This window comes from Columba livia, unplaced genomic scaffold (genome assembly GCF_036013475.1).
Source record: "Columba livia isolate bColLiv1 breed racing homer unplaced genomic scaffold, bColLiv1.pat.W.v2 Scaffold_135, whole genome shotgun sequence".
NCBI lineage: Eukaryota > Metazoa > Chordata > Aves > Columbiformes > Columbidae > Columba > Columba livia.
Genome location: NW_027043031.1, coordinates 721,884 through 744,975, shown reverse-complemented (window position 1 = coordinate 744,975; position 23,092 = coordinate 721,884). Strand labels below are relative to the sequence as shown.

General features: G+C 50.9%; 2 protein-coding genes across 2 annotated transcripts; one reads left to right on the top strand and one right to left on the bottom strand.

Moving 5' to 3' along the window:
* Window positions 1-9,425: 9,425 nt before the first annotated feature.
* Window positions 9,426-10,976, top strand: LOC135577721 (olfactory receptor 14J1-like; the record flags this gene model as incomplete). The annotated part of the gene is made up of 1 exon (XM_065047840.1): window positions 9,426-10,976. A coding segment is annotated over one exon (567 nt), but the record flags the coding sequence as incomplete, so codon positions are not given.
* LOC135577745 (olfactory receptor 14J1-like) lies at window positions 10,799-22,764 on the bottom strand. Its single transcript, XM_065047866.1, has 2 exons — window positions 22,267-22,764; window positions 10,799-10,936 (listed from the first exon to the last, which is right to left on the bottom strand). Exons 1-2 carry the CDS (start codon window positions 22,762-22,764, stop codon window positions 10,799-10,801), a joined length of 636 nt encoding a protein of 211 aa, XP_064903938.1.
* Window positions 22,765-23,092: the final 328 nt, after the last annotated feature.

Genomic DNA, 23,092 nt, shown 5'->3' with positions numbered 1-23,092 from the left:
AGAACTGGTCACTTCATTTGGTCAAAATTCAGAGCTTTCTGATGGGTGAATGCCAGATTTTCTCAAGGTCTGGACTCTCCCTGGCCTGAAGCTCCATTTGCTCACTTGTTAATGTTTGCATGCAGTCAGCTTATCCTGATAAGGGTGTCTCTCCCAAGATAACAGCATGAGGAGTTACAGGACACTGCAAATACGACCTCCTGGAGAAACCGTGGGGTCTTGTGCATCTGATACTCATAATGTCAGAGGTCTGGAGTAAGAGTAGAAGGTTTTCTTCAAGTGATAGAGCAGCAGGAATACGTGGAGCTCTGTCTGGGGACAGACAATGTCAGCTGAAGGTTGAGGAGTCAGCATGAGAGGGCAGAACAACATGGGCAATGTTGAGGTGACTGGACATCAGCTACAGACTCACTGATGAGGAAGAGGAATGAGATGAGGCCTCCTTCAGACAAATGAAAGAAGCCTCATGTTTCCAGGGCCATGTCCTCGTGGCAGACCGAAGATATGCAAGGTACCAGCCATCTAGGAGGGTTTGGAGCTCGTTGACAACATTTCCTGACACGGGTGACTGAGGAGTCAGTGGGGTGAGGTGCCCTGTGGGACTTCACGCTTACAAACCAGAAAGAGTTGGTCAGGATGGAACAGTCAGGGATGGGAAAGTGGAGCTGAGGCTCCTGGGAGATGATCACAAGGCCAAGAGCAGGATTTCAGGAGAGCAATTTGGCCTGCTGAAAGACCTACTTGGGTCCTATGGGATATGACCTTGGTGTCTGCAGAGCTTTTCTCTCCCATCTCCTCCCTCCTCTCTCCCACCTGCTGTTGTGCAGTGTTTTTTACCCTTTCTCAAATACAATATCCCAGAGGTGCTGCCAGCATCACTGAGTGGCTCAGATTTGGCAAGGACTGGGTCCATCTTGGAGCAGCTGAAATCGGCTCTTTCTGACATCAGTCAAACTCCTGTTCTCTTCTCAGAGAGGCGAGAACTGTAGCACAGCCACACTCACCCCCAGTTCCAAGACTTTGACATGTAAACCAAGTACAGGGTGACAACATGTTTGGTGTTACAAAATAATTGATCATGGAGAACAAATGGAAAAGATCTTCTGTCAGCAACCTGAGGAATTGTGCAGTTAATGAGCAGGTTCCTATGGGGAACTGCAATTGCCCTGGCATTCATTGACCAGTCAAAGCTGTAGGTGCCAACATTCTAGAAGATCTTGGGACAACTTCTTAATGTGGCTGTCTGGTGGGCAAACCAGTGTGATGCTCACCTGAATCTGTAACTGGGAAACAAGGAATAGCTGGTGAGGGATGTGAACATCAGTGTCCACCTTGGCTGTTGTGACCAGGACACAGTGGGGTCCCAGGCACCAGAGGGGAGGGAGGAAGGCCAGCAGCAGAGCACAGGCTGGTGGGCTCCAGAGGAGAAGGCTTTGACATAATGGGGGATGGTGGGCAAAGTGGTGACATGGAAGTAGGTGTGAAGGGTGAAGGAGCTGAGGATCAGCCTTACAGGACAGGCTGCTCCAAGCACAAGAATGATCTCTCCAAGTCCCCGTGGAAAGAAGAATTTATCTCATGAAGCTGCTGATCTGAACTGTTGGAGCTGCAGGGCACAAAGGCAGCACACAGGAGGTGGGAGCAGGGGAAGCTGCAAAGGTGGAATTTAGAAACCTTATCCATGGATGCAGAGAATATGCCAAAGCTACCCTGGAATTGATACCTGCAGGGGAGGCTGAGGGCAACAAGATGAGCTGACACAGCTTCCTTACAGAAAAAGGCCAGGATAACATAGACCTGCTACTGAACTTCATAAGAGTAGAATCAGATTGGACTGAGGTTCTTCATGGCTTCTTTGCCTCCATCTTTACCAGCAACATCTCCAGAGATTTTGTTCCTGAAGGCAGGAGTCTGGAGAACACCCAGCAGTGGATGGGGCTCAAGTCAGGGGTGACCTGAGCAAACTCATACACTGTTACAGAACAGGAGATGGGTCACTTGACCAGCTCCCCAAACACAAGTATCGCTGTGCTGTGGCACCTGAGATTGCCAGGAACACCCACCTCTTGGTCCAGAGGAGTGTGACTCTTCTTGGGCTGTCCTGGCCTTTCCCCTTGCTCATATGGTGATATAGTTATGCACTTTTCTGACATATTCAGTCTTTCCTAGGAGACATTCCACATCAATATGAACTGTAGTCTGCTGATACCACCTGTTCTGGAAAGGAGGGAAGGGCGAGCAGGAAGGGAATAGAAGAAATTTGGCTTTATTGCTGTTTATGATGGAAATGCTCTCTGTTTTGCTATTCCTGAAATCCTCCTAATCATCAACACCAGATTCGAAGCCTTTAGGAAAATGATGCACAAAGCCTTGGCTTGTAAGAGCATTTTCGATGTTAGTGAGCTCTCTGGTGTCGTAATTCTGAACTGCAGCTACTGAGAGAATGAACAAACCTCTGATGAAGTGAAAGGCAGAAGCAAACCCCAAGTTTCTGAGGGTGTTTGGACCCCATGAAGGGCCATCACTGACACAGCTATGAAGGAAACAACCAGTGCAGGTCCCTGTCCCTGGAGGCTGCTGAAGGAAAGACTTGGAGACACTGGTTCCAGGTGGTGAGGGCCATGTGGATGTGGCTCTGATGCCATGTCAGCCCTTGATGCTTGTTCATCACCAGAATGGCTGAGCCCTGACCCCTGGAACCTGGTGGTTTTTTCTCCAATGTTTTTCAAGGCTTTTCCTGTGGTCAGTGTGAGTGTTTTGTGTTTTGGGGGTGGTGTTTATGTCAAGTGCTGTTGCTCTAACTGCAAGGCTCTGGATTTCTGTGGAGCTGGAAATGCCTGTGAGCAAATCACAACTCATCCAGCTTCTTTCATACACCTGGCAATGGTCACCAGTCACCTCAGTGTCCCAGTCCCACACTTGCTTGAATCTTCTGTTTGGATCCACACCCCATCACTCCAGGAGGTTCATGGATCCACCAGGTTCATGGATGATTCCTGAGGACCATCCAAGTGTGGGCAGTGTAAGAGAGGAGCAGAGCAGGGTCAGCTCATGGGCCATGGCTGAGCACAGCCACCCCAGCAGCAGCCGTTCCCCATCTCCCAGGCACAGCCATGCCCACAGCATGCAAATGGCACTGCCATACAGGATTAGCCCAAGAGAGGCCTTTCTTCCTCCCATATTCCCAGGAAGATCTTCCTCCTGTTCCTCCTCCACCTGCAGACATCAACTGCTTTCCATTTCTGGGCTCAGACATGGCTGGAAGGGTTCACTGAAGCCATCAGCCATCTCATTGCTTCTCCCTGACATGCCCTGACCTTCTCCCACACCTACAATGGCCAATCACGGCTGCTCAATCCTCCCGCTCTTCAGAAGAGGCCTCGAGCTTCTTGGTTCTTCCTGGTGCTTATTATGAACTTCCTCGCTCTCTCCAGAGTTCATGATGAGCTTTCTTGTCCATAACAGCCCCTTTATGGCCATGTCTCACTAAATGGTTGTGTTTGTATGATCATTTGTGCAGAAAGGGCAGTCACAGGACAGCACCCAATATGTCAAAACTGATGCTGAAATGCCGTAAAGCCCTGATGAGTTCCCCCTGTGTCTGTGTCTCTCCTGGAAGGAGTCTGTCCCGAGAAGGGGATCCAGCTCCTGCCACTCTCTGCAGAGGCACATGAGCAGTGTCCATCGCCTGGGGACACAAAGGGTGACGTTTGCCAGACCACCCTTCATCTGAACCACTTAGATGTGTGCTTGTGGATGGGGTATGAAACCTTATAGTGCAAATGCCTATTTAATTGTCATAGTCAGAGGGGCTACAACAGATGCAGAGTACTGTTTTATAGATAATTATATATAAGTTTCTTTTTTCTTTAACTGACATTCTTAGACAAATTACACAAACACCTGAAGGATTATTCATGCCTTTAACATGATTATCCTCAGAAGGCCACCAGCTTTGCATCTCAGGAAATGGGATCCAGAGTCCAAGGGCAGGATGGTTTGGGCTCTGTGCTGGGATCTGGAAACTGAAACGTGCTCCCATCTCCCAGCCCCCTGCCCTCCTCAGTGAGGGTGTGAGACATTCTGCCAGCGAGGGCTGAACTCACTGCCATGACCAGTATCTTATGTCCAACTGCAGCCAGTGGTGTCCTGCCAGCTCAGGATTGGAGCTTCCATTGCTGGAGGTGTTTAAAACATGTGGAGTTGTGGCGCTTTGGGATATGGTTTAGTGTTGGACATGGCAGTGTTTGATTTACGGTTGGACCCCATGTTCTTAAGGGTCTTTTCCAGCCTAAATGATTCTCTGATTCTGTGATTTGGGTGGAAACCATTTCAGTTCCATCACCTCCAGGTTCCCTCAGAGGCTGCTGTTGTGTGGCACAACCGTCCTGGCTCTCCAGGCAGGTTTGGCACTGGTTTGGTGCCTGCATTAGCAGTTTTCCCCTTCCTGGGGTAAGAGGCTGTTGAGCAGAGACAGTTGTAGAGATTTGGGTCGCAGGGGTTTGCAGCAATCCTGTCAAACTCTGAGCAGGATGAGCTTTGGAGCCCAGGAAAAATGGAGATGCTCTGAAGGATGTTTGTGAACAGTGGTGCTGTCACTAGTAACAGTAACAGGGAACTCCTTATTCTCAATGATGATCATGATGAACTAAAGCTCTTTAATTTCATTCCTAACAGTCATTCTTGCTTTTCAAAACATCTCCTACACCTCAGCAGTTGTGTCTTGAAAGAATTTCTTAGAACAATGCTTTTTCTCTCACTTAATTTTTGTTATAGTCATTTAAAGAGTACACCTCTTGGACAGAATTACCCCCAAATTGTGCTTCTTTCATTATTTTTCTACCTTTTAATTATTTCTAACGTGGAGTGATAGAGGTTGCATAGGAGAACAGTTTCTTTTTGAGACAAAGAAGGCCAAGGAACAGATCCCAGGTCAGTGCAAAGGCACAAAGGAAGCCAGAACCTTTATGTGTGTGCCCTGACACACACTGTCACCTGCATTTCCAGTCTCTGCAGTCCCAACCGTGCAGCAGAGTCTGCAGTTCTGAGCTCCCTTCATCTGCCCCGTGTGACACGTGTAAAATGGAACTACCCCAGTCCAATGGCTGGTTTTGATTCTCTTCACAGCCTGAAGCACCACATGGGTCAGGAGACAAGCCAGGATACCCAACCAGAACTCACATGCTCTGCTCTTACAGTTCAGGTGTTCCCGGGAATCTCAGCAGACATGTCACGCTGATATCTGGGTGCAAGGAGCTGGTCAAGTGTCTCATCTCCATTTCTGTACCGGTGGCTTTGCTGCCTGGCTGCTGTGCAGACTAGGTACATGGATGCTGACACCTCTTGAACAACCTGCTCTGAAAGGGTTAACAACATGGGCTGTTCTTTCTGGAAGGGTATTAGAACAGCAAAAAAGACCCTGGATTGGGGCAAATGAAAAGAGATGCAAAAGTTGTGGTCAGTACTGTTCGGGGGCACTTGTAAAGCAGACCTGCACCTCATGTGAATTATTCCTGTGCTCAGGGAGCACCTGAGAGCTGTCTCTAAATTGAAAACATGAAGGAGAAGGAAGGACAGTGCCATTCAGGCTCCAAGGGACCTCAGGAGGTGTCTTGACCAACCTCCTGCTCACAGCAGGGTCAGACCAGATTGCTCAGGGCTTTATCCAAACAAATCCTGGTCACTTTCTGAGTGAGTGTGCACTCCTGGGAAACAGCTTCCAGTGCTTGACTGTCCTCATGAATGGAATGTTTCTCCCTTTCTACAGCACCTTTCCAAGCCCAACCATCCAGATGGCTTTTTACCCATCTACTTGCACACTGACACAGACCAGAATATCCTACTTTGAACACAAGAATATTGTGAACCGTGACACCGAATGCTTTGCTGACTTCCAGGTAACAGACCACCACTACTCTGCCCACATCCACCACCCTGTCCTTTCCTCACAGAAAGCAAAGAGGATGGACAGGCACAACCTGCTCTGGGCAAACCCCATCACCTTCTCTTCCAGACACCCAGAAATGGGGTTCCAGTGGACATGCTCTGGGGCACAGCTCTTAGTTCCCCTGCTCACCCACTGGCCATTTTGAAAAGTGCACACACTGTGTGAGAGCTGCCAGTGGTCAGGGAGTCCCCCCAGTCTCCATGAGCTTTCACAGATGGGGGAGAGTGGCCTCACTGTATCATCGTCCTGCTGTCCCAGCTCCTGGGATGCTGCCCCTGCTGTCCCATAGACTGGAGAGGATTGTGATAGTTCCGGTGACTCCGACTTGATCCACATCCACTGCTGGTTGTTCTGCCTCCAGCCACAGAGATCTCAGAGACCTTGCTGGTGAAGAGGGAGAACAAGAGGACATAGGGATTCTCACCTCTTATTATATTCATTAGTGTCCACACAGTGTCTTTGTTTCTCCTTTAACTGTTCCTGCAGTAGTAACAGCTCATTATGGGGCCCCTGAATTGCCTTACAGGTCTGGACTGAGCTTTGGTCTGGACTGTTGCTGTGCTTGGAGGCTGCTGTCCTTGAGACCAGATGAACTCACTCCTGCCACCCTGCCTGGCAGTTCATTCCATCCGTGTCACAGCTCTGTCTGCAGCACTGACAGCTCCAGCTCCCCAGTCAGGTCCCTGGCTGAGGACATTGCCTCACATCTGGGCTGAGCCACCCCAGCTGTGGCACCAGCCCAGCTCCGACCTGCACAAGAAACCTGGTACCAAGTGTCCAAGAGCCCATGTGTGCAAAGGCTTTGAATCAGAGCACAGACATGACATGGCCAAAGATTGATGAATGTCTCTCTAGACCTAGGAGTGTAAAACCAGAACAAAATGCCTTCATTCAACTGAAGATATTCCTCCCCTAGCCTGGAGAAATTAGATCCTTTGCTGTAACATTCCTGGTGTCCTGTCTAATGATGGGACAAGAAAAGATGATTCTCATACCGATTTATTTTTTAAAATGAAAAATACAATGCTGGAAAGAAGTGTCTCTGAAGAGGAGAGAGAATCAACATCACTGATTACTTCAACTTCGAAGCTGTGCCATTGGAGCCCCAGAGACACCTGTTGGGAGCCCAGAGGGGACAGAGAAAGGGACATCATGGGCTGCTCCTGTGCTGCTGAGCTGGGCTGGGCTCCTGGGACACAGGGAGCTCATGGCAGCGGCAGCGCTGCAGAGAGACAGCTCTGCCCAGGAGCAGCTCCTCTGCACACGCAGCAGGGCTGAGGGCTCTGCCTGCAGCACCGAGGGCACAGGAGCCAGGCACAGAGAGATTAAAGGCAATGTGGGGTGGTTGGTTGCTGAGGATTCAATGAGACAAATCACAGTTGTAAAACGGTAAGTCTCTGGCTGTAGGACAATGCAGATGCATTTCCTGGAGGGAGACCCTAAGCTGGTACATTCCACAATTTACAGGATCTGTCAGGTCTCTCTCACAGTATCTCTGTTGTAGATGATAAGAACACACTCCAGAGCAGGGCTTCTCTGCTGCACTGTCACAGGAACAGGGCATGATGGCAGCTTCTGCTGAGGGTGATTGCAGGGGGAGCACCCAGGGGTGCCCAGGGCTGTCCTGCAGAGCAGGGTCCCTGCACCCCAGGGCTGTGCCGGGCAGGGACTCTGCCGCCTGCCAGGGTCAGTGCTCAGCCTGCCCGGGAGATCCCAAGAACACTGAGGGGAGAAGATGTGGTGGAAGGAGCAAACCCTATTGGGCAGGAAAGGTGCCTCTGCTGTGGAGAGGGTGCTGTGTGGGTCAGTGCTGCTCACACATACAGATCAGCCCCAGGTTTTTTCAAGGGGATGCCTCAAGGAGAAGATCAATGCAAGGATTACCAGACAGGGAGCTTTCCTGAGCCTGACTTTTCAGTTTCCTCTCCCAAGGGCTGGGGGGTGCAGGAAAGGATAAAATGAAAATGAGCTCTCATGCTTAAACACGTCACTGAGACTCCTGAACTGCAGCTGTGAGTGATCAGTCCATCTGCCAGAAGGCTCATGACATCCCTTCCCCACCCCTCTGCCTGTGCACAGCACCTGCATCACCTTGGCTGGACCCGTCAGCCTTAGTCTGACCTGTCCTGTTTTCCAGCCTGCAAACAGGAAGATGCCCCCAGGCAGTGCCCTGTGAACAGGCAGGATCTGTAGGGCCAGGGGGAGGGCACAGAGGGTGGGATGGTCTGTGAGCACTGACAGGGAAGAGACATGGACAGGGAAACACCTCCCAGGCTCTCTGGGGATGGCAGTTTCAGCTGCAGAGTCACAGCCTGAGCTTGTGGGTCCTTTCCTGCAGGTGTGTCCATGGGCACACGTGTCCCAGCTTTGCTCTGACCTGTGGGCTGTGGGCAATGCAGTCTGTGGGGCTGGGGAATGAGCTGTGTGTGTCCTGGGCTAAACGTTGGGTGCTGAGACCTTAGGGAAGGGGAAGACCTGTCATGGTCTGAGGTGGATCCCTCTGCTCTCAGCAGTGCCTGGTGGCTTTTCAGGGTAACATGGGAGTGTGATCAGCCTCCATCTCAGAAAGGTGCCAGCCCAGGGCAGCTGGAGCAAGACAGAGGGACAGGGCAGCTGCCCTCACTCTGCACTGACCCACAGGCACCCTCTGGTCTCGCAGGACTCGCTCTGTTCTCCCTGAGTGCAGCAGAAATGCTGAGGGTGCTCTGCAGTGAATATGGAGAGAGATGTAAAAATCCTGGAAAGCCCAAACTACCTTCACCATCTCTGTTCCTTATGACTGGGAAAGCAAGTGCTGACAGCCCTTCTGTGTTAGCAGAACCAGGACAGTCCCCACCGTTCCTGTGGCCCCACTTCTGCAGAGCTGGGCTGACTCAACGTGAGCCCATGGGCAGAGGCCCTGCTCTTGGTTGCACATTTTCCAGCACCGAACAGGGCTCCAGCCACAGTGCTGGAGAAAGTTCTCCTAGGAAAAGAAAAGGGTGTCTGTGTGTGACAGGGGAGGGTCTATGGGACTTGGTATCATTTTTGTCGCAGAACTCTTCCCTGGCTTCTCACTGTCTTTTTTCTCCTCATGACAGCATGCCATGCTCAGGAAAAGCAAATGTCCAACAGCAGCTCCATCACCCAGTTCCTCCTCCTGCCGTTCACAGACACACGGGAGCTGCAGCTCTTGCACTTCTGGCTCTTCCTGGGCATCTACCTGGCTGCCCTCCTGGGCAACGGCCTCATCATCACCACCATAGCCTGGGACCAGCACCTCCACACCCCCATGTACTTCTTCCTGCTCAACCTCGCCCTCCTCGACCTGGGCTCCATCTCCACCATTGTCCCCAAATCCATGACGAACTCCCTCTGGGACACTAGGGCCATCTCATACTCAGGATGTACGACACAGCTCTTTTCATTTGCATTCTTGATAGTAGCAGAGTATTGTCTCCTCACCGTCATGTCCTACGACCGCTATGTTGCCATCTGCAAACCCCTGCACTACGGGACCCTCCTGGGCAGCAGAGCTTGTGTCCACATGGCAGCAGCTGCCTGGGCCACTGGGTTTCTCAATGCTCTGCTGCACACGGCCAATACATTTTCACTGCCCCTGTGCAAGGGCAATGCCCTGGGCCAGTTCTTCTGTGAAATCCCCCAGATCCTCAAGCTCTCCTGCTCACACTCCTACCTCAGGGAACTTGGGCTTCTTGTGGTCAGCGTCTGTTTAGCATTTGGCTGTTTTGTGTTCATCGTGGTGTCCTATGTGCAGATCTTGAGGGCCGTGCTGAGGATCCCCTCTGAGCAGGGACAGCACAAAGCCTTTTCCACCTGCCTCCCTCACCTGGCCGTGGTCTCCCTGTTTGTCAGCACTGCCATATTTGCTGACCTGAAACCCTCATCCATCTCCTCTCCATCCCTGGACCTGGTGGTGTCAGTTCTGTACTCGGTGGTGCCTCCAGCAGTGAACCCCCTCATCTACAGCATGAGGAACAGGGAACTCAAGGAGTCTATAAGGAAAGTGATGACTGTTTGCTTTTCAAAAGCAGTAATGAAGTGACCTCCTGCTTCTGCATGTCACTTGTAATATAACGCATTACTAGTTCAACCTGAGTTCTGTAGCTTTTGTGTGTTTTTATTTTTTTGTTCTTTTTTTCTCTTCGGTGTTTGTTTTTCTTGGTTGTATTAATGCTATCCATAAGCAAAATTATGTCTTCTTATGGCTGTGTCCATATCTACCTGTCTGGTGTGTCCCATAGTCTTTGTGTAAATAAGGTGCTGTACTCTCTGTGTGTATAAATGAAATAAAGGACCCCGCACTGACTTGTTTGCCCAGAATCCTCTCTCTGGCATCTCTGGGGCTGCAGGAGCCATGTCTGTGTGCTGAGGGGGAGTGAGCAGGACCCACCCTGAGCTGGGTCTTCCTCCCATCCTGACCAACGTGAATCTGCGGACTCACCCCATGGCCCTGGGCACCACAGCCCACTTGCTCTGCAGAGCAGCACCGCCAGATCGGAGCTGTATGGAGCGTGGGAAGAGGGGCAGGAACAGCTGGCCAGGTCAGCATAGCTCAGCTCTCTTGGGAAAGGGCTCTGTGGGGAGACGGGATGTTCCAGGAGAAGAGTGGGGCACTGTATGTGTGCAGGAAAGACATGGAACGAGAAACCCTTTGCTGCAGGTGGCAGCTTGGGGCAGGCGGCCCTGGCACTGTGGCAGCAGCTTCTCATGTTTAGTGGTTTTTTGTTTTTTTTTTTTTTCCGAGGGATGTTTTGTGTTCATCGTGGTGTCCTATGTGCAGATCTTGAGGGCCGTGCTGAGGATCCCCTCTGAGCAGGGACGGCACAAAGCCTTTTCCACCTGCCTCCCTCACCTGGCCGTGGTCTCCCTGTTCCTCAGCACTGCCTTGTTTGCCAACCTGAAGCCCCCCTCCATGTCCTCCCCATCCCTGGATCTGGTGGTGTCTGTTCTGTACTCGGTGGTGCCTCCAGCAGTGAACCCCCTCATCTACAGCATGAGGAACCAGGAGCTGAAAGTGGCCCTGAAGAAGCTGATTCAGTCATTTTTCTGTCGGCAACAATAAGTTACCCGTGTCTCTTCAGAAGTGATTTCCAGTTCATCTCAGGAACCTCCTGTGCATTGCGCATTTTATCTGTGATAACCATGTTTGTCACGGAATTTCTTCACCCACGGCACTTCTCCAGAGCAGTGACTCAGAGGCCTCTCTACCTGTTTCTGGGACCCTGGTACAGCTGATGTCCTGTGTCACTTCTCTGTAATACAGGTGTGGACCCATTTTGAAATCACTGTATTTCTGAAATTGGGGCCATCTTTTTGAAACAGCCCACAAAAGGGGATTTCCTCAGTCTCAGTATTTGGAGCTTGGGCTCTTCTTCCAAAGCTGTGGTCAGCCTGAATAAATTTCCCCCACAAGGCCATGCTGCCGTACTTGTGTTTTTCATGGCTCAGGGGAGGACATGGGGCACCATGTTACGTCATGGTGCTGGTTTGAGTGTCCATCTGTGGGTGCCCAGTGTTCCTGGAGATGGTGAAAGACCTTCAGAGATCTGCCTTGGACTGTCTCGCTGTGGTTTCCAGGCACCACAGCCTGCTCCCTGTGCTCTGTGCTTCAACAGGAGAATGAATGACCCACAGAACCCTATTTCTGCATTCCCCAGCTCAGGGCAGGCTGCTCTGTCACTGCGGTAGCAGGAGCAGCATGAAGAGCTCCTGGCCAGGAGTCGTGTGCTGGTGAGAGGGGCTGGCACAGGAGGGCTGCCACCAACGGGTGTAAAGGACCTCTTGGAAACAAGAGCAGGGGACAAAGGGGGGCTGGCCTTGCTTCCATCATGCCATGGCTGGCCCCAGGCCTTAGGCTGATAGGCTGATCCTCCTCTCTGTCCCAATCCATCTATCTATCTATCCACCCATCTGTCCATCCATCCATATCAGTACTCCATCTGGGTGAGCTGCCCCATCACGTTTCTCATCCCAAAGAGATAATGTAATAATTTAAGTTGGGAGAGACTCTCAAGACCATTGATTCCAATTATTAACCTAACTCTGGCACTAAACCATGTCCCTAAGAACCTCATCTATATGTCTTTTAAACACCTTCAGGGATGTTCACTCAACCTCTCCATGGGCAGCCTGTTCCAATGCCTCACAAACTCTTCCGTGAAGAAATTTTTCCTAATATATGAACTGAATTTTCCTGGGTGAAACTTGAGGCCATTTCCTCTGCTTCTGCAATGGCCATATGGGAGAACAGACCAACACCCTCCATGTTCCAACCTCCTTTCAGGTAGCTGTAGACAGCAATAAGATCTCCCCTCAGCCTTCTTTTCTCCAGGCAAAACAGCGCCAGTTACCTCCACTGCTCCCCATCGGACTTGTTCTCCAGACCCCTCAGCAGCTTTGTTGCCCTTCTCTGAACTCACTCCGGCACCTCAAGGTCTTTCTTGTAGTGAGGGGCCCAAAACTGAACACAGGATTTGAGGTGCATCCTCACCAGTGCCAAGAACAGAGGGATGATCACTTGCCTGGTCCTGCCGGCCACACTATTCCTGATGCATGCTGGGATGCTGGTGGCCTTCTTGGCCACCTGGGCACACGCTGGCTCATGTTCAGTCACTGTCCATCAACACCGCCAGGGCCTTTTCCATTGGGCAGATTTCCAGCCGCTCTTCCCTGAGCCCGTAGTGCTGCCTGGAGTTGTTGTGACCCAAGTGCAGGACTCAGCACTTGGCATGAAATTGAACAAGTCCAAGTGTTGGATTGTTCACCTGGGATGGAGTAACACTGAGTGCAAGTGTAGATTGGGAGAGAGCGGCTGGAGAGCAGCCCTGCAGAAAGGGATCTGGCATGATGCTTGGCCACAGGGTCAACAGGAGCCAACACTGTCCCCCAGCAGTCAAGATGGTAAACGGCATCCTGGGTGCATCAAACACAGCACGGCCATGTGGTCAAAAGAGGTGACTATGCTGCTGTATTCAGCATTGGTGCAGCCTCACCTTGAGTTCTGTGTGCAGTTCTGGGCCCCACATGTTTTTACAACAAGGACGTAAAGGTCCCTGAATGCATCTAGATCATCCCCAAGCCCATTGGAGGCCCTTAGGAAGAGTTCCTCTCTCCAAATATCCAGCCCAGCTTGTTGCTGCCTGAACAACCAGGAGAAACTGCACCTGGACCCTCATTCCAGACCCCATCTCCTCCACCCCATACAGGCAGTGCTCTCCCCCTTGGCACTGAGGTGGTTCCAGGGACCCAAGAGACACCTGTAGGAGAAGATGTTGGGTGGGGATATGGTGTCCTTCACTGCTCCTCATGGGACCTCCTGCTGGTCTTTGTGCAACTGGTCACAACCCTCTGAGCCTGGATGTTCAGCCAGTTCTCAGTGATGCTAAACAGGAACACGTCCATGAGCACATTGGGCTGCACTGGGAGGAGCGTGGCCACCCAGACAAGGGCAGTTATCGCCCATCGTGACTCAGCACTGGTGTGGTCACATCTGGAGCCGTGTGTCCCAGTGAGAGGTTCCCCATTCTGGAGGAACAGGAGGAGCTGTCGTGTGGCCAGAGAAAGTCTGGGTCATGTGTGGAGATGCTGAGAGACCCAAACTTCTTTAGCCTGGTGAAGGGGAGCCTGAGGAAACGTGCTGGTTTTAGTGAAACTGGGTTAATTTTCCTCATGCATTTTGAACCTGTCTCCTTCACAATTAGTACAGTCTTTTGTTTAGATTTACTATGAGAATAATGAGATAATGCTGTTTCTTCCCTGGGATAGAGTTCATTTTTCCTTTTAGCAGCTTTACAGTGTTTGCCATTTGCTATGAAAGGAATATCAGAACTCACTGATATCTTGACTGTTATCAGGGGAACCAAGGACTCCTTTGGCCACCCAGCTGCGGATGCAGATTGGCAGGAGGGGACACAGACAGGACAGCACCTGGATTGACATGCAGGCTGATCAATGAAATATTCCCTATGATACTGCCATGCTCTGTCTAAAGCTGGAGCCGGCTTTTAGGGCTTGTTACATCCGTTACTTTGGGTTTTCCAGCTGGTTTGGTCAGTTCCATTCAGAAGTTTAATTCTGTCAGGAGTTCGATGTCAGTTCCGCCTTTTGCCGTTCTGCCATTTTGCCTTTGGGCCTTTCTGCCTGTTGCCCTTTTGCTCTCTCTTGCTGGGATGGGCTGTTCAGGACCAAGGTGCTCCCTTCTGCAGGACTGGCTGCTCCGTGTGACTGGAGTTACATGGGGCATTGCACTGAGTATATTTTCTTAATTTAATTTATCTATTTCTATTTAATTTACCTGGACTATTGTCAGTGAAACCAAGGACTTCTCTGGAGTGCAGCTGCAGGTGCAAACTGGTAAGAGGAGGCATAGACAGGACAGCACATGATTGACATCCAGGTCAATCAATGAGCTATTCTCTGCCATTAGTGTCATGCTCAGTATAAAGCTGGAGCTGCCTTTTCCAGCCCGTTAGTTTTGGTTTTCTGGCTACATTGCTTAGCTCTGTTCGGAAGTTCCATTCTATTGGGAGTTCAGTGTTAGTTCAGTTTTACGATGTTTTGCTGATTTTCAGTTGGCCCTTGGGCCTCTCTGCCTTTTGCACTTGTACTTTCTCTTGCTGGGATCAGCTGTTCAGGACCAGGGTGCTCTCTTCTTTTGGGCTGCCTGTTCAGCACAACTGGAGTTATGTAGGGGATTACACTGAGTATCATATATTTTACTTTATGTAAATAGAAATAATATAAGTATATTATTATAAGTAGTGTGTTACTTTTATTATTTTTATTGTCTTATTATTTTTTTTTTCTAAATCCACATGTTTCTCCCTTCCCATTCAGTTCTCTCCCTTATCTCACTTGGGGACTGGGAACAGGATGTGAGCAGCTCTCATGGTCTTGGTTGTTGGCTGTGACAAGAAAGGTGACAAAATGGTGACCATGACAAGAAAGGGCAGCACTAGCTTCAGAAATCCTGAAAATCTCTTTCCAAGATGACGCCTTTTCTTTTATTTTATTTTACTATTTTTTGTAGAGGGAACAGCATGAGAAAGGAAAACCATCAGAAACTGCAGCTCTGGAGGTCCAGAGTGCAGTCAGGATAAAGAAACGTCATTCTGAGCGCAGTGCTGTGGTCATTCAGAAGGACTCTGGATCAGCCATGACTTTGTGTTTCCAGGAACAGCTGGTGAGGATGGAGAGACAGCAGCACAGGTGGGGACACACTGGGCTGAGAACAAGGTGGGGAAGCACATGGGGTGTCTGCAGCCTGTGGGGAAACAGCCACAGGCCTGGGACAGTGCAGGATGGACTGTGGTGGAGATGGCCAAGGGCACTGGCAAGGCTGGATGTCCCTGAAAGAGCCAAGGTCTTTGTCCCCTTGGCTATGGCTGATGTCCCTGCCAGCAAGGCCAAAGAGGAGACACATAGCTGTCATGGCCATGGCACCCCATTGCCTCCTTGCACCCCCTAGGGAGTGTTACACCATTGCCCTGCACTGGGCATCGCACTCCCCACAGCCCCAGGAAGAACCTGAGCCACCTGTGAGGGACAGGATCTCCCTTCCCAGGGGCAGGGGCTCAAGGCTTGGCCATTGTCCTTCATCAGACAAACCAAGGGCTTTCTCAGCATCAGAGCTGCTGCACTTTGCCTTTGCCTGATGCAATCACAGCCTCCAATTATCTGCTCTAACGAGTCCCTGGGGAGGCTTTGTCAGTAACAGCCCTCAGTGGGGCCCATTAATGCTTCAAGGTACTTTGGAGTTTGTTCTGACTTGGACTTCTTGAGCAGATTCTTCAGCCTGTCCTTGGTATCTGAGGTTCATGGACTCAGCACCAAATACGCCACGGGGCTCATTAAAACACAGAAAGCCCTAATGAGCGATGTTTCTTTCTGTAATTTCCTTCACATCTTCCAGACATGTAGAACTAACTGGTGAGGTTTCAATGGGACACTTGCTGATGAATGTTTCAAAGAAGATTTCATAAAGGAGGGTTTTTTCTTTCCAGGGTGTTTTCTATCATTTTCCAGTGTATAGAAGAAGCGACAGCAGCATTCTACACTGGACATTGATCCTGAGCGTCTCCTGAAGACATCTGGACAGGCAGGAGAACAGTCCTTGAGGCTGGACACTGTATGGACAACCTGGCTCCTCACCCCCACCCCCAGTCTGCCGGTTCCCTCATTGGCCACCACAGATTGCATCACTTTTCCTACATCAGTTTAATAAACAGCAAAACACTTTCCTCAGCTGTGTGTGTAAGCTGGATCTGATGAGGTCCAGCATCCACAAGGGACACCCACACAAGAACTGGTTTAGACAGAGAGATAGGAGAGGATAGAAATAAACACAATGAACGTGTTGACTGCCATGTTAATTAGAGCTCTGAAGAATGGGGCAAGTTTGTAACTCCCTGAAGCTCAAAACAGAAACCAGACAGTTGAGAGGCCACTGAATGACCAAAGAGCAAGTGGAGGCGAAACCTGAGAGCACTGGGAAGGGCAGAAGTCCAGAAAGTGCTGGAAAGTTGTCCAGGGACATTTAATCAGGAGAGGTGGGAAATCCTGAATGACGAGGGAGATGAAATAATAGAGTGTTGGTAATAGAAGTACAGGGGAAGACCAATATTTCTTCTCCTTCCCTTAGTACATCTTTCATCAGCTGTCTCACCATAAACAGCCAGGGCCATTTTAGGGGCCCAGTGTACCTGAGGTGCTGTCCTGGGATTGGCATCTCTCACACTGGACCTGGGGAGACCAGAGCACCTTGCAGTGCAGGCGGAGCCTGGGCAGGGGTTCCCGGGGCATCTACACTGGCACCAGGTGTTTGTGACCCTGGAGCTGAAGACATTTGTGTCCTAAAGCCAGCCCCAGTTCTGGAATACTCTTTCATTAACTGACTTCTGATGGCCCTACAAACATGAAGCCAAGATCATGTTGTGTCTTGCACAGCGCCCCATGCCCTCTGAACCTTCCCTGCCCAGGACTCCTCACACGTTGCCCAGAGCGAGTCACACTGAGGGGTTGGCTGGTTCACTGGCTGAGATGTTGGTTCAGATGGTCACCTACAGCACAGGTGGATCCTGCCCCATCATCGCCTGCTCTGTTTCAGTCTGAAACAGAGCCCAACATCACAATGGGATCATGAGAGAACTGAGGTTGAAGGGACCTCAGGAGTCTGCAGTCCAGCCTGTCACCAACTGGTCACACCAAGGTGTTCAAGCCTTGATTCAATCAGAGCTTTAGCAGGACTAGAGAAGTGATCATCCCTTTGTACTGGGCACTGGTGAGGCTGCACCTTGAATCCTGGGGTCAGTTTTAGGCCCCTCATGGCAAGGAAGACTTTGAGGTGCTGGAGAGAGTTCAGAGGAGGGTGACAAGGCTGGTGAAGGGTCTGGAGCACCAGTCTGACGAGGAGCGGTTGAGGGAGCTGGGGCTGTTCAGCCTTGAGAACAGGAGGCTGAGGAGAGACCTTATTACTCTCTACAGCTGCCTGAAAGGAGGTTTTATCATGGAGGGTGTTGGTCTCTTCTCCCAAGTAGAGTGATAGGATGAGAAGAAATGGCCTCAAGTTGCACACGGGGAGGTATAGATTGGATATGAGGAAAAAATTCTTCAGGGAAAGGGTTTAGAAGCAATGGAGCAGACTGCCCAGTGAGGTTGTGGAGTCACCATTACTGAAGGTGTTTAAAAGACATACAGAAGAGGTTCTTAAGGACATGGTTTAGTGCCAGATTTAGGTTATGGTTGGACTCGATGATCTTAAGGGTCTCTTCCAGCCACAATTATTCTATGATTCCATGATAAGTCATTTTTGCTATTTTCTTTCTCAGAGGACCATGCAGCCTCCCTGAGAGCCAGGACTTTTCTGAGGTGTTGGAGAGACGTCTCACGGCCACACCAGCCAGTTCCACCAGCCCCTGTCTGTCCCTTCCCAGACCAAACCTTTTCTCCGTATCCCAACCTTCCAGGCGAGTTTCTGGGACACAGCAAATGCTGTCCAGGTCCTCTGGGCCTGTTCAGAAGGGAACAGCAGGCCAACATGTTGATGGGCTCTCTCTGCACCTCAAAGCTTTTCTGACCTTTTTTTCTCAATGTCCCACTTGTACCCAACCTTTCTGGTCCTTAGGCTGTGGATGAGGGGATTGAGCAGGGATGTGGGGAAGGTGTAGAAAAAAGGCTTTGCCAAACTGTCTTAGGAGGGCTGTTCTGGGCATCCCACAGTCAAGGATGAGGGTGCTGGAGAAAACAGTGGCATTGGTGAGAGGTCCAGGAGGAGAAGGCCTTGTGCCTGTCTACAGTGGGACAGAGAGCAGTGATGCAATCATGCGATGCCCATGTGAACAGGAAGGGGACAAATGGCTCCAGGGCACAAAATGCCTTCCAGACAGTTCTTTACCCATCACAGATACACCATCCAGGCCATGAGCTGCAGCTTCTCCAGGAGATGCTGTGGGACACGGTGTCACAGGCTTTACTGCAGTCTAAGGACACAACACCCACAGCCCGTGTGGCGGATTCACTGCCCACGACAGACTTTCCCTCATCTGCTCAGCCGGTCACCTTGTCACAGAAGAGATCAGGGTGGTCAAGCAGGACCTGCCTTTCATCAAGCCATGCTGATTGGGCGCGATTGCTCGTCTCGTCTGTGTGACCTCACAGTCCTTTCCCAGCCCTGTTCCTGCTGTTGGCCAATCCCCTGCAGAGGCACAAGTGACCTCACAGTGCCCTCCACAGCCATTGGTTCCTGCTGGACTATGAGTTCCTGAGACACAAGTGACCACACGACATCGTACCCACCATCACCCTCCTTGTGGTCCAGTGTGTGAGCAGATCAAACTGAGCTGCTTTCATCAAATTTATCCAATAGATTTCCTGTCAAGGGTTTGAGTGGAGAAACGTTCCTCAGAGGAGCTGCTGGATTTACTCTGTATTTACTCATTTTATACCTCTGCTTCTGCCTGTGATTTTTTGTTCTTCTTCTTCTGTCTATTCTGACGTGAAAGAGCTCTCCAAGGAAAAGATTCATGGAATCCTACAATAACGCAGGTTGGAAGAGGCCCCTGAACACCATCTCTGTCCCACTGACCTTTATGGCAGCCCAAGGAACAGTTGATGGCATTTGTGCTCCCTTGGGTTCATCTCACCACATGCACACACTGGACATGCACATGATGTGTGTGTTTACATCTCATCTGTACAATGAAAACATGGACTTTTGACCTAGTATTTCATACAATCATAGAATGTCCTGAGTTGGAAGGGACCCACAAGGATCATGGAGTCCAACTCCTGTCCCTGCACAGGACACCCCACAGGTCACCCTGTGTTTCTGAGGACGTTGTCCAATCTCTTCTTGAACACTGTCAGGTTGGGGCCGTGACACCTCCCTGGGGAGCCTGTTCAGTGTCCAGCACCTCTGGGTGAAGAACCTTTTCCTCATGTCCAAACTAAACCTCTCCTGGCACATCTTCCTGCCATTCCCTTGGGTATTCTCATTGGTCACCACAGAGAAGAGATCAGTACCTTCCCCTCCTTCTCCCCTTGTGAGGAAGCTGTAGCCACCATGAGGTCTCCTTTGAGTCTTCTCTTCAGCTCTGATGCTCAGAAACCCCTTGGTTTGCTTTTGAAGCAGAAAGGAGGAGCCATGAGCTCCAGGCAATGGGAAGGGGGATCCTGTCCCTCACACACGGCTCAGGGCTCTTCCTGGTACCGTGGGATGTGGGTGTGCAAGGCCCAGGGAAGGACAACACTGGGACAACAACTTCCAGCTTCCCCATGGGGCTGCAAGGAGGCACCGAGGCCCCAGTGCCATGAGGACAACATGTCTTGTCCTGGGCCTCAGTGGCAGAGACAACTGCCCTGGCCAAGGGGACAGAGACCTGGGTTCTGTGGGTCCCTTCCAGCCTTACAGCGCCCTTTGCCATCTCCACCACAGGCTGTTCTACACGGTGCTACCCCTGCCCCTCTTTCCCTGCAGGCTGCAGACACCCATCTTGCTTCCTCACCTTGTTCAAATTTGTCAAATATATTTTCTACTAGCAATGTGGGTGAAAAGCACTCCTCACTGGAAATGCTGTATTTATGTTAACACCTTATATATCTCCTCTTTTGCATTGTCTTTTTACTATTTTTCTACCTATTCTCTCTCCAGAAACCTCTCCAAGGCAAAAATTATTCCAAATCACAGAATAACTCAGGTTTGCAGAGAGCCCTTGTCTCACTCATCTTGTCTCACTCTCCTGCTCAGGGCAGGGTGAACCAGGTGAGGTTGCTCAAGGCCTCCACCCAGGTTTGCATCATCCTCAAAGGCACTGAAAGCACACTCGGTTACATCATAGAAGGGGAGAATAAAGATGTTCAACAGTGTTGGCCCAAAGTGTTGGTCACTGAGAGATGACACCAGTATCTGGCTGCACAGAGGACTTTGTACCACTGATGATATTTGGGCTTGATGGTTCAGCCAACTTCCCACCCAGCACCCGCTTCTTGAGCCCCATCAGCACCACTCTGGCCAGAAGGAGACCATGGCTGAGCCTTGCAAACACCCTGTACACAACATGCCTTTCCTTCCCCTGTCCATTTGGGTTCAGCAATCCCTTCCTTGTCCTTCACATTCCTGGAAATGGCTGCAGGAGGCTTGTCCCATCCCCTTCCCAGGGAGGGAGGTAGGGTGGCCAGCCTGTTATTCTCCTAGTTCCTATTCCTGCTCTTCCTGAAGATGAGTTTGAGGTCTGCGTTTTCTAAAGACCCAAGAAACATTCAGGTTTCTATGGCACTTTTGAGAGCATAATCTTGAATCACGGGCAAGGGTGACGCAGCAGACAGGAGCACTTGCAAAGAGCCTGTCCAGGGCAGCTGAGATGAATCTTACTTATCCAGTGGGGTTTGTTAATGGAGTGACACACAGAAGTGACAAGGTTCTGTCAGGTGTCCACACCTGAGCTGGCCTCATGGACTCCTCATGCATCCAGGGATGATGAGAGACAGAGTCTGTCCTTTTTACACACAGAGGCAGGAGTCACAGTGTCCTTCTGGCCTCCTGTTGCCACTCCCAAAGGATGGGAGGCACCTCAGCACTGTGGTGTGTCACCAGTTCTGCACCCATCTGAGATGTCCCACATCACGAGGAATGGGCACAGGGACCTCAGTTCAAGGAAGCACAACCCAGTCCTGCATTCAGGTGATTTCCCATGGGGTGATTCTCCCAACATGAACTGACCACAAGACCTTGTCTGTGCCACAGGTCTTGATGGAACACCAAGGAATAGCTGATGGTGTTTGTGCTCAGTCGCGTTCATGTCACCTGACATACATGATGTGCATGCTCACATCTCATCTGTACAAAGTAAACATGGACTCATTCAGGGTCCCTCTGTGGAGGGAAGAACAACCTCTGTGGGTGAGAGGCCAGTACTGAAAATGGTGGTTGTGAGGGGGCAGCTCCATGATGACTGACCTGAGGCTCCTTCTATGGGGTGTCCAGTGCACAGGGGCACAGCCCAGCCCCTGCTCTGCTGGTCCTGCAGGTCTCTGGCAGGAGCCTGGCTGTGAGAGGACACTGCTGGGTGCCAGCCCTGCACACACACACTGTTCAGATGTACCCTGATATTTCATCTGTGGGTCACTTTCTTGTGCATATTCTTGAGAGAATCTCTGTAAGAAGAATTAAACCTTCAGTCCCTGCCCGTAGGAGATCACCTTTCTATCTGGAAAGGCTGTTCTGGGGCCAGCTCTGTCACAGCAGTGCCCATTGCCTGTCCCTGCCTGCGCTCACAGCACTGACACACAGCAGGACGGTGACCAAGCTGCCAGAGCACTCAGGCCTTGCACCAACACCAGGGATGAGAAGGAGAGTGTGGGAGTGGAACCAGAACAGCTCTGGAAGAACAAGCGCTGCTGCTCCCTGGCAGGGCTGCCAGGATGGACTCTTTTCTTCTCCTTCCATCACAGAAACTGTCCCTGCAGCTCCAAAAGGCCTTGCAGGAAGGATATAGTGACGGACATAGTGATACAGTGTCCTACAGAACCCTTTATTTTGTTTAAATACACACAGATCAAGGCTCCTCATTTACACAACCAGTGGTTATAAAATAAAAGCAGACAGTGATTTAGAAAGGGGATGACAACATTATCACATAAAAACCAATGTCAATAACAACAGAAAATAGAGATGAGAGGCTGGACGTGTAACTAGTTACATTAAACCTGCTAAGTAGAAGCAGATGGGCAATTTATTGCTTCAGAAAAAACTAAGATATGAGTTTCCAGAGGGCATCCTTGAGCTCCTGGTTCCTCATGCTGTAGATGAGGGGGTTCACTGCTGGAGGCACCACCGAGTACAGAACAGACACCAGCAGGTCCAGGGATGGGGAGGAGATGGAGGGGGGCTTCAGGTAGGCAAACATGACAGTGCTGAGGAACAGGGAGACCACAGCCAGGTGAGGGAGGCAGGTGGAAAAGGCTTTGTGCCGTCCCTGCTCAGAGGGGATCCTCAGCACGGCCCTCAAGATCTGCACATAGGACACCACAATGAACACAAAACAAATAAAACCTAAACAGGCACTGACCACAAGAAGCCCAAGTTCTCTGAGGTAGGAGTGTGAGCAGGAGAGCTTGAGGATCTGGGGGATTTCACAGAAGAACTGGCCCAGGGCATTGCCCTTGCACAGGGGCAGTGAAAATGTATTGGCCGTGTGCAGCAGAGCACTGAGAAACCCAGTGGCCCAGGCAGCTGCTGCCATGTGGACACAAGCTCTGCTGCCCAGGAGGGTCCCGTAGTGCAGGGGTTTGCAGATGGCAATGTAGCGGTCGTACGACATGACTGTGAGAAGGGAACACTCTGCACTAAGCAAGAAAAATACAAAGAAGACCTGGGCAGCACATCCTGCAGAGGAAATGACCCTGGAATCCCAGAGGGAATTGGCCATGGACTTGGGGACAATGGTGGAGATGGAGCCCAGGTCGAGGAGGGCGAGGTTGAGCAGGAAGAAGTACATGGGGGTGTGGAGGTGCTGGTCCCAGGCTATGGTGGTGATGATGAGGCCGTTGCCCAGGAGGGCAGCCAGGTAGATGCCCAGGAAGAGCCAGAAGTGCAAGAGCTGCAGCTCCCGTGTGTCTGTGAATGGCAGGAGGAGGAACTGGGTGATG